The sequence below is a fragment of the Oryzias latipes genome, chromosome 5, assembly GCF_053564925.1.
Source record: "Oryzias latipes strain Hd-rR chromosome 5, Olatipes_Hd-rR_3.1".
In the NCBI taxonomy this organism is placed as follows: Eukaryota; Metazoa; Chordata; class Actinopteri; order Beloniformes; family Adrianichthyidae; genus Oryzias; species Oryzias latipes.
The window spans coordinates 10015148-10027176 of record NC_136241.1 but is presented as its reverse complement, the minus strand read 5'-3'; the positions used below and the strand labels follow the sequence as shown (position 1 = coordinate 10027176).

Here is a 12029-nt window from a genome sequence, read left to right as displayed (position 1 = left end):
CTCCCGAACGTCTGGTGAAATATTTTGGCTGGTATGATGTTAGCCTGAGCACCAGTGTCCACTTTAAAACTCATTCTGTGTCTCTGTTTTCCTAGCTCAATTTCAGCATAGGCTTGTTCTTTGTCTGTGTCTTTGTAACATGAAGTAACAGAATCAACGAACAGTTCTGGTTGCTGCTCATCATCCATGACAGTATGCACCTTTCTGGGCTTGTATTTAATATTTTTAGGCTGTCTTTGCGTTCTGCACATCTTGGCGAAGTGGTTAAATTTCTTGCAATTGTTGCACTGGCGTCCCTTTGCTGGACAGTCCTCCATGCGGCTGTGTTGTCTTCCACATGCTCCACATTCTGTGTTTGGAGCCGTCACATTGCTATTATGGCTTTTGAACCTGTGGTGGAACGAGCTTGGCTTATGTGGTTTTTGGCTTATTGCATGAGCAGACTGAGAAGAAATGTTGGAGGTGGCACCTGCCATTACTTTTAGTTGCTGCTGAGACAGCTCATGTGATTTGACGATGTCGATCGCTTTTTCTAAAGTCAGGTCGGGGCCTTGACACAGCAGTTTTTCCCGAACTCGTGGTGAGTTGGTTGCAAACACAATTCTGTCTCTGATCATCTCATCGCTGTTTTGGTAATTACAGTCTTTAACCAGGAGCCTTAAATCCGTTAAAAACTGATCAAAACTTTCACATTCTCCCTGTATCTTCTCATGGAATTTATAGCGTGCAAAGATTGGGTTTGCTTTGGGCGTGACATATTCCTCAAAGCTATCAAAATAAGTTCTCAGTACCTTTCTTTGATCAGCTGTGAGAGTCCACGTGCTGTATACATCTCTGCCTTTCTCCCCAATCCACAACAACAGGTAGCTGCATTTCTCCTCCTGAGATTTATTACGCAGCGGGCCCGAGAACATGAGCTCCACGTGCTGGCGGAATTTTCTCCAAGCGTCAGGTAAATTGGTGGAATCCCAATCCATTCGCGGCATCGGTACGCCGGCGCTCTCCATCGTCAATCGTCAGGTCGATGTGGGCACGCTCCGTTCTGACACCATGTAATACTTCCGTATTATTTAGGGTATTCAGGGACTACAAGAGGCTTCTTCGTCAGACAACTCTTTTCCTTTATTTTACTTCCGTCACACGTCACATACGTCATCAACTTACGTCGGTGCGTGGAACAACACCGGATGTTACAACACAGATCTAAATGAGTATCCCCGTTAGTGTTTAATTCAATGTAAAAAAAAAAAAAACAAAACAGAGGGAGTTGTTAGCAATTTGCCAACAAATATTTAATTAAAGCAATATTAGATTTTTTTCATTGAACAAGCCCAGGAGAACTCTCACATATCCGCAGCAGAAATGAGTCATGGGAACAAATCAACACCTGTATTTCTTGGGATGTCTCAAGTCAAACTCTGTCAGCATCAAAATCACTTAACCCTTGTGCTATCCTAAGCATTTTAACATTGGGAGTTGGGTCATCTAGACCCACTAGACAGTGCTCTGAACCTTTTTTCTTCAATGATTTGTGATCTTCACTGGTGTCCATGGATTACATGAAATCTTTCCACCTTTATCCACCTTTGTCGTGGTAGGGAGAACACTACACACATCAATGTAAGGGTGGGGTTATCTAAGATAGAACAAGGGTTAAATAGGTGGTACAGTGAAATAAATAGGCCAGAGCCGTTTCTGAAATCGAAAAACCTTTGGTAAGTGATGAGCTGAGATATTACATAGACCTATGTCTCAACAAAAAGTATACCATGCACTCTCAAGTCCCACTCCAAAAATCTTTTGATTTCTTTTAAAAAAGTTCCCAGTGGTCTTTTCATAATGATTGTTTAGCCAAAACTAAAAAAAACTGTTGTTTAATAGGACATAGTTTCTGCAGCGTGTCAGCGGTTCATCAGAAATTCACCTCTAAGTTGTGGGCGGGGACTATTGGCGCAGAGTAAACCTGCCCCAACAGATGTCTGCTCAGACGAGGAAAACTTACATGGATTTTTGTCTGCAAGTGGAGGCATCAGAAAGGAGCGGGCAGTGAGCTTGTGGCCCATCTGCTGTGGCACCCATTTCACAGCTACAAGCATTTCCAACAGCATTTTTCTTTGTCTGTTTTTGATTCACAACATTTTGAATAAAGAAATACTCAGGCACAAAATTTTAAGATTCGTTTTCTTTGTATATGTTCTCTATCATGAGAAAAATGCCACTCAAACACATTCAAAAACACTATTTTTGTTGGAGTGTGTCCTTAAGAGCAACATTTATTTAGCTAACCATTCATCTGGATGTCAAAGTTTATCCCACCATGCCCCCTTGTAGTGTGGGAGGTTTCCTTAACCTCAGCCCCGCAAAAGAGCCCGAGCATCAAGCATTTCCTTGTGGTTTTAAATGACCTTCCTGCTCTCAATGCATACATGTTTCTTTCTACATGGATGTATGTTATTCTGTAAATTTGTAGGAAGCTCAGCTGAAACGTGGAAAGTATTTCAATGCATGGCAGGTTAGTCAATATTCAATTAACCAAGTCAGCCGGTCACTGCGACTGTTTATCAATAGCCTTTTTAGCTGCACAGCCCCAACCAATTAAACTTTTTTTTTCTTGGAATGAAAAAAACTTAACAACCTTAGTTCACAAACTCTGGCTGTTCAAGGGAGTCTGCCAAGCTCCCGACCAAAGCCTTAGGTTTGCTTCAGAGACATACATGCATTCAGCAAGTTGTGGAGACAGTGCAGGATTTTGTGTCTTCTGGACATGATGCAGTTATTTGCCCTCAAAGTATCTGTGTGGTTGTTGATGTGAATCTGGGGCACATTGTAACCTCTGACCTTGAAATCATTCATTTCCGCATATTCCACAGTTGAGCGTGTGGAAGCTAAACTTAGCTGAAGGGAGACTGTGTTCTTAGGCTTCATATGTAGAAAAGATTTCGTTGTCTTAAAAGCTTAGCTGTTGTAATGTTTAGGAGAGTTTGAGCAATACCAAAACCCTTTTTAAACTGAAACCAGTGTTGGATCGAACGGTCATCCTGGCTCTGTGTTACTGTGCCATATCAGTTCTTGGTCGCTCAGCCATGAATCGGGGCAGTTCGTGACTGTCTAGACAGTGATAATGATCTCTACAGCATGTGACTGAATGTGCCACTGCTCTGCAAGATTTTGCAGAGAGCAGACATAGAGCAAAAAGCAAACACAAACGTCATACAATATCTACTATATAAAAATAAAATAACAGAAAACAAAAATAAAATTACCATCCATGTTGTCTTTTTTTAAAGTTTTCATCTATAGTGGCTGTTTTAATTACATTTTCTGCCAGCCTGGGGGTCATTGTCATCTTGCATGCAGCTCCTGTGGCTCAGATGCTAAAGTAGTCTTTCTATTTGGCATCAAAGTAAAAAAAAAAAAACTCGCTGACAAATCTTTTCTTTGAGCTGCCCTGAAAACATCTCAGTGTTTTTATAAAAACAATCATAAACTGCAAACGCAATAAAATGAATGAAAGCTCAATTATTATTATATTTTGCATTCATATTAGTTGAAACATGAATTAGTTTCAAATTTGAAATGATCACCTTAATGTGATCATTATTACTGTACTGAGCAAATGTTGTTTATAGAATGGAAACATTTTTGACCTATTATGTCATGATCTGAAATGTGGCACATATTGAGCCAGAAATGCAGACACAAATAGCTGGGATTAAAAAAGAAAAAACTATATATATATAGATATAGATATATCTATATATATCTATATCCATATATATCTATATCCATCTACATATATATATATATATATATATATATATATATATATATATATATATATAGTTTTATATATAGTTTTATATATAGTTATATATATAGTTATATAATTTATATATATAGTTTTTTTTAAAGCTTAATTTTTTTTTCATATATATATATATATATATATATATATATATATATATATATATATATATATATATATATATATATATGAAAAAAAAATTTAGCCTTTTTTTTGCTAGTATTTCTTGCTTTTTTGCTATTTTTGAAACAGGCCAAAAATGACAGAAACCTATTTTATGAGCCTTATGTGGTTTAGTTTACTTCAGTCAAAGCAAGTATTTAATACATTTGATAGAGTTTTGTTCATTTTTAATCTTTTACATTATTCAACAATGTTGATTGTTTATGAAATTGTAGGTTAAAAAAAACAACAACTGCAGAGTTGGCCAAAAAAAAGAAAAAAAGCTGATGTATTCAAGTGGTCAAGGCTGAATGAGAGCCAAAAACATTCATGGTGAAGTCATCTGTACGCCCTGTGGAAGACACAGGGTGCAGCACACCACAGGTTTGGATTTCCTTTCCAGATGCCACTTATTCCATCTTTTTGAGTGTCTTTTTGCTTTTGTGTGAACTCTAATAAACAGTGCGCTGTTATCACCTGAGCCTTGTGAGTGAAACCGCCCTCATGTGCCTGCCAGACAGGATGTGTTTCTGTCTTTAGGAAATAAAAACGTCAACTGCGATGGTTCTGAAGGGTGCAGAAAAGTCTGGGAATGATACAAGAAATTGTAAAGTATGAAAAGCAATAATCTAAGTAAAGTTCAGTGCTGTAGAGGATCGGTGGTGCTGTTTGTTTACTCCACCCACCGATAAACTGAAACTGTATCCTGTCAGTTGTTTCATCAAAGAAAGTTAAGCTCCGCTAAGTTTGGTTGGGAGGCTTGAGGCCTCTTCCTCTGCTGCAGTCCCCCATTGCAGGGCCGAGCCTCTGTCTCTGGCTAAGTTTCCTCTGTGTGTGGAAATGTTTCCCTCTTGGACGCCTTGTGCCAGCCCCCTTTCCCTTCCCGCGATGTGGGGGTGATCTTTCCCAGGACAAAGAGATGAATATATAATGGAATGAAACAGAAGGAGGGGTGGGAGAGAGAAAAAAAAAGACAGTGGGGTCTAGGAGTGAGCGGGAGGAAGGGAAAGTGGAAGCACATTCAAACAGATACGGAGGGCTTGGTGAGTGCTTTTCGAAGGATTCAGAGCTGCCGGGAGCCTCTGAGAGTTGTGACAAAGAAAAGAGAAGAGGCGAGGAGAAATAATCTCCACTTTTTCACATTACAGAGCCAACTGCTAACTCATTACAGACTCCACAGGGTGTGGGATGCACAGGATACCATGTAGTTAGAGAGCAGTTCAGTCCATATGCACCCCCCTCTCCCCTGTGCCTCCACCACTTGGTACGGTCCATTTAAAAGGCTGCATGTTGTCTCAGTGTGAGCAGGGTCCTCTCTGGGAGCAGCTGCTCACAGCACATTCTCCTCGGCGGGAGCATTCACTTACCCCTCCGCCTGCTGGGCTGCATCTTCTCCTCCTCCTTTTTGTCTCTCTGCTCTTTTTGCTTTCGTCTCTCTCACTGTGTCGTCTCTGGCTTGCTTCAAGGCATGCCTTCTCTCTCTGTGTAGTGCTTGGCCACTCAAAAGCTGTAGTAACAGGTAGAATTCAGCTCGATGAGAACAGAGGACGGACTTTCTTTCTTTGGAAGTTCAAGTAAAGTGTTGAGACTTGAAGCGCAGGTGGAGGAAGAGAAGAGTGGGAGCCGGGAGCGTTGGTGGAGAAAGAAAGGGTGTCAGCTTCACCTCCTGGAATGCTCCTCTTGACAACATGCTGCTCTGTGTGGATTTGGTCCTTAGGGGAAAATCCTTAAAATGATGGAAGACAACAAACAGCTGGCACAGAGGATTGATGGGGCCATCCAGTCTGCCAGTCAGGAAGTGATCAACCTCCGCTCTGAGCTCTCTGCCACCAGCCGCAGACTGGCAGAGCTGGGTGCCAGCAGCCCCCCTGCCCTGGAGAACCACCACCATCTCAACCACCACGATGGCACGCTCCACTATCGAGGTGAGCGTCACAGCACAGATTTGGAAATTCGTTACATGTAGACTTGTTTGCACTCATCCAGTCCCCCACGCCTGAGATGATGTGAGAGCATCAACACGTGTGACCAGAGAACAGCAGTGGGAAGAATGTGGAGAATGTGCAGCAGGGTGGCTAATTTCATTCACCCATCCCTTCTGATGGGATTTTCCTCAAACTCTGCATGAAAAAGACAGCATAGGAGGAAGCAGATTGAAAGGAAAGAGAATTAGAGAGACACTGTTATTAGACAGGAGGGGTTGGGGTTAGAGAGCGTGGGCCAGAGATGGTCAGACTTTGGTTTCCCAGGCAGCAGCTGGTTTCCTCTGAGCTAAAAGCTCTGAGAGTGTTGGTTCTGAAAATCTGCTTTCTTGTGTTTAGTTACAGAATTACAAAATATGCTTGAAGCTCTGTCTTGTTATGGTACATTCTTTTACTTTTTCTAGTTGATGAACCAATCGTGAAGTTTTTCCATTTTTATAAGAAAATAGATGAAGGGGAGCCGGTTTAGCTCGTGCTGGCTTGCGGCGCCTTCCGTCCGTGAGACCAGGGTTCGACTCCGGGCTGCTCCCTGTTCCCTTCTCCACCTCTGTGCCGGTCACAAGCCCGGCTTGAGAAGGTTGTGGTTTGAGAAGGTTGCGTCAGGAAGGGCATCCGGCGTAAAACATTGCCAAATTTACCATGCGACTTGTTCGCTGTGGCGACCCCTGATGGGAGAAGCCGAAAGAGGAAGAAGATAAGAAAATAGATGAAGCTGGAACTCTTTTTCTTGGCAACTGAGCCAGCTAAAAGGAAAATTTTAAGTTTCATGTTCAAGAAACAAAGAATTTTGGCTTTGCTCTGCTTCTTAGCACTTTAGAGTCCCACTTAGATCAGATTTTGATCTATTTGAAAATCCTTCCTTCCTATTAATTATGTTGATGTTGTTATAGTAAAAAAAAAGAAGAAATAAAGCATGTGTTGTTTTCTTGGACATAGTTTCTGCAGTGTGGCAGAAGTTCATTAGAAATTCCCCTCTGAGTTGTGGGTGGGGACTGATGGCATGGCGTAAGACCGCCCCCATTTGCCATTCTGCGTATATACCTGTGGAGCTGGTAAGGTAACATCTGGATGGGCAGATGTTTTGCTACCCGGAGGATCCCTCCGTAAGTTTTCCAGCACTTCAATAGTTGTTGGATGCAAGACGGATCCAGATGTGTTAATCTGTGTAACAAATGACTTTGACAAAGCACCAGTTTAGTAAAACAGCAGATGCAGCACTTTGCAGCACAGACATTTAAATCTAAGGTGCATCTCTTAAATAAATGCAGTAGAAACGTAAAAGAACTCTGCTGTGTTCCTGCTGTTCTGGTTGCGTTTTTGTGGGCATTAGGTGCTAAGTCAGCCCTTTCTTTTGTATATGGCTGGAGCTATTGTTTGTTTGTTTTTTGCACGCTGACAGTTGGCCTCATGCTCCCTTTACTCTGTACAGTTGAAATAACTCTGCTGCAGTGAATTATCCGCTGTGTCCATCACTTTTACTTTCTGCGTGTCTTGTTGGAGTTACAAAAACAGTCAGCTTTACATCCCAGCATTCCTTCATGTCAGGCCAGTGATGTCACACTTCCTGCTCTCAGAGGCCAGGCCAGCAGTCAGGTGACAGATCAAAACCAAACAGCAGCTCTGCCCCCCCCCCCCCCCCCCCCCCCCCCCCCCCCCCCCCCCCCCCCCAGACAGAGCTCTCACCTCACAAAGAAGACTTAATCCAGAGAACTGCTTAATTTAAACCTGTCCTTATAAGATTTTAAGATTATTCGTTTTAGGGTTCTCCTTCATTGGCCAGTGTGGGGTGTGATGAGCTCGCACCAGTAGCTTTGAGAGATTAAAGTTCTTTAGGTGTTCATCTCTTTCCAAGCCAGGCTGTTGTTAGTCCATTTTGTTTGGCTTTGCTTCATGCAGGATCAAAAGCAGAGGTTATTTAATATGCATGGGATGACTCCTTGCAAATGCATTTTTCTGTGCCAAAGCATCAGTATTTCTGCTGTGTTTCATCTCCCTCATAATGCAATAACACCGCTGACAAACGTCCAACATGACCATAAACACATCATTCACGCCTGCTCCTCCTGTCAGCCCTCAGACTTTGTTCTGCAGTTCAGATCATAATAAAGCCAAACCCCTTTTTATTTTTTTACTTTGAACAAGGATTCACTTCAGTAATTTGGTTTTTCTGCATGTGTTAGCTATTCCCGGAATTTGTGAAAGTCTTGTATGCCTATTAATTGCTGAAATGATCGCATATTTTATCTGTTGACTCAATCCATCACATTCATGTTAAACTTTGTTTAGGATTCTTAAGTGACACATTTTTAAGTCAAAAATACAAGAAAACAAATAGCTTCTAACCTCTTTGCACCAAGGAGTAAAGATTTGTGGCCAATTGAATCTGTGCATGCCAACCTTGTCAAGGCTTTACATTTATAATACTTAGCAAATCAGCGCTTTACAGTCAGTTGGCGGAAATCCTCTTATCACAGACTCATGGGATGCTGCTGACAGTAATCCATAAGCTTTTCTAACACGCCTATAAGGTAAATGTTATTGTAACAGCATTGGCTTTGATGAGGAAGACATTCAGCTCACTAAACAAAGTATGGATGGACATTTAAATATTTAACTTTCTGGTCGAAAGCTATGTTAAAGATGACACATATCTTATAAAATGTAAGAAGAGACTGAGTATAAAAATCTCACTCAGAAAGCTGCAGCCATTCATTTTAGTTTCATTTGCCTCTGAAAAAGGTCAGATTGCAGCAATATTTTATTCCATCATGGAGAATGGAACATATCTAACTTTAAAACACTTACTATTCACAAACTTTTGGCAAAGCATTCATGGTCATCAAATATCACTTCTTTTTTCTCCATATAGGAGGAGCTACAGCAGCTCTAACGCTCTAAGTTGCAGAGTAATTGTTGGAAGGAATCCTCTCCCCATCTGGCCTGAGACTGTCAGAGGCCCAGGTCTCTCATTACTTCATCGTGCTCACAACTGGGAACTTGCCTCCAAACGGTTATTCACTACAGTTCTTTCCCAGTGACACTGTTAGGTCTGAAGAACACCCACATTTCTGTTCACTGTCAAGGGCACAAATACCCTGTTACCCCCCACTTCCCCTCCCTATATTCCCCTGCAGGATTCTCAGGAACGCCCCGTTTGTGGTTAATGCGCTGGATGAGACGCGTAGAGCAAACAATGGCCAGAGAGAGGCAGCCCCGCACTCCCTTTACACTTCTCCCACTTTTTTCCTCTTCCTCCAGACTTCCTCCAGTATAAGAAGTTATCGCTGCCTGGCAGGGGCTCGGGCTCTAACACTGGTGGGTGGGGGAATTCTGTCTTAGTTATGCACAGAGAAAAAGATGCAAACAGCAGGGATGCCATTCAGCATAACTGTTTGTAAGTATGTACATACATACTTACCTACATAGATACACAAATACATACCGGAATTAAAGGCATTTTTTCAAAAACGAAAGTGTGCCTTATAATATGGAGGGCCTTATATATCGATTAATTCCAGTTGTGCTTACTGAAGTCAAGGTAATTTTGAGAAGTACACGGCGCTGTGTCAAATGGCCGACATGTAGGGACTGCTTTTTAAACGTGTTCCTAGCAAAGGTTTAGAGTTAGACTAGTCACAGTAACATTTGTTTTAGCGGTATCTGTCTGTCTTTTTACGTGTTGCAAACAAGGTTGAGAGATACAGGTAATGTGAATACGCTAACATGGCTAACATTTCGAATGGGTCTAATGTGTAGCGTGTTACAAACAAGTTCTAAAGTTACTGTAAACGCAGTTGATAAAGTCTGAATGACTGACAGATTTGTCTCTGACTGTTGTCTCGCTTTATGCTTCTTTTAATTCGGTGCACCGCAAATATGTCAAAAGTTCCAAAATAAACTAATTTGCTGAGTGTGCCCAATAATTAAATACAGTATTTTCCACTCTGTGATGCACACAGTGCATCCAAAAATGAAAATGCGCTTCATAACATGCTGCGCCTTATATATGGATTAATTCCTGTTGTGTTTACTAACGTCCAAGTGATTTGCAGAGGTACACGGCGCTCTGTCAGAATGTCAGTCTGTTTTTTATATCTGAGGAGCAAACAAGGTCGAGTGTTATCGTTGATATGCTAATGCAGTTAACATGTAGCTGTGTCAGGTTGTGTTTTTTTACATGGTACTTATAAGATTTGGAGTTAGCGTAGTCAAAGTAACGTTTGTTTTAGGGCCACATGTGTGGTGAATAGAGTAACTATACAAAAGCTACTAATGTGGCTAACATTAGCTGCGTTTCCACTGACTATGAAATTGCACAAATTGGATTGGCCATAATGAATTCAGCTAATGGAAACACAACAGTTTCGAAAAAACTCAAATTTATCAAAAAAAAAAGTCTTTGCGCTTGCAGGAGGTGGTTTTTGAGGTCTATCAAATTAATATATTTCTCAAAACTGATTCGCAAAATAAATGAGTCAGATAGCAATGGCAATGTGCATCTTGGTAGGAACTGGCGTCGTAGGAGCACTGAATAGTAGTAGTAGGTACTGCATCACTGGAGTTGCCACAGCATCACCCAACTATGCGGTAATGTTGGATCCACTGCTCCTCTGTAAAATCACCAACCACGATTTCCCAAAATCACTTCTTCCGTAGCCGCTCCCACATTACGCCCAGTTTATACTTCAAAGCGATCGCTCATCGCACTAATCGCAGTCAAGGTCTTACAAATGTTGCTTGGATTTGCTTGCAACTGTCCGCAAGAGTGAGTGGCATTTATACATTTCAAGTGATGCGATCGTCTGCAGGGTTTATTTATAATATGAATGACATCCTGCTCATACTCATTTCTGAAAATGCGCTGAGGCAGAGGAAGGTGGTGTGTCTGTCCACTGAGCAGTAACAGGCAATCTAGAGGCTGAAAAAACAGGTGAATTGCATTATCTAATCTAGTGCAAAATATGAGATATATCTATATGAGATATCAGATCTTTCCAGTCATGCTTCATTTTTTTATCTTGTCTGGTCTCTCTGTCTCTCTCTGTGTGGGAAGTTAAGTGTTTCCCATAACTTCTTTAATTCAGTTTTCATCATCTTCAATGTTAAGAAGACAGTTTTATGGACAGAGTTGCTCCGTAATCGCTTACTCTGGTTGCTCGAAATATAATTCAGGTTAAATGACGGACTGAAGCACGGGTGTAAAATTCCAGTTGCGGGTGAAATCACCAGCAGGTAGGGCACTGCGATATAAATCTTTTTATATCACGATATAGTTTTTTTTTCATGTCAGGCGTTAACAATATATATCACAATATAATCCAAATACCTATATTTATCAAATTTGAAGGCTCTGTGGTTCATTAGAGAAATGTATAATCATCAGCAGGTATGATAGGAAAAATATATTTAAAACTAAACAACCTTTCGAAACAAAAGTTCTTCTATCAAGAAAAAAGTTAAATCACAATATATGAAATTATTGTTTTATCACCCAGCACCACCAGCAGGTGTCACATTCTGCAGTGACTGAGACAATGATGATGAGCGTTAGTGCAGTGGCAGAAATCAGAATGTCCATGATGTAAATAACCTTTCACAGCCGCCACCGTGTTTTTGAATGACTTATCGTGTGAGTAATTTTGTGTTTTTTCGCATAATTATGATTTAATGGAAACAGTGTAATTTCGAATTTGCATTTTTTTTTGACATTCCTAGAATTTCAATAAAGTTTTGCGCACATGTGTAATGGAAACGCAGGTACTGCAGCGTGTCACAAATAAGTTCTAGAATTACGGTAAACAGAGTTAATAAAGTTTAACTTATCTCTGACTGTCTCTGTGCGCCTTAAATATGAAATAAGTAAAACAATAAACCATTCGTTATCAGTCAAGTGTGCCTTTTAGTTTGGAAAACACAATACATACGTACCTACATGTGTGCATAAATGTACATATTTAAAATACTTCTTTACAAATGCAACACACCATGAAACCTCCCATTGTTAGTTTTTAACTGTTTAAATAAAAACTACAAATGACAGCTTATCTGGATGTGATGTATAGATCTAGTAGTAGAGAAGA

General features: G+C 40.8%; 1 protein-coding gene across 17 annotated transcripts in view; it reads left to right on the top strand.

The window, feature by feature from the left end:
- Positions 1-12029, top strand: part of kaznb (kazrin, periplakin interacting protein b) — a 128071-nt gene that overhangs the window by 47489 nt on the left and 68553 nt on the right. For all 17 annotated transcript variants that reach the window (XR_002290188.2, XR_013655936.1, XR_013655934.1 and 14 more), the window contains one exon: positions 5685-5892. Coding sequence is in view for 11 of the 17 variants with exons in the window: in XM_078947047.1 (XP_078803173.1) it covers positions 5685-5892 (208 nt within the window). In the remaining 6 variants the exon portion in view is untranslated. The remainder of the gene's footprint in view (positions 1-5684; positions 5893-12029) is intronic.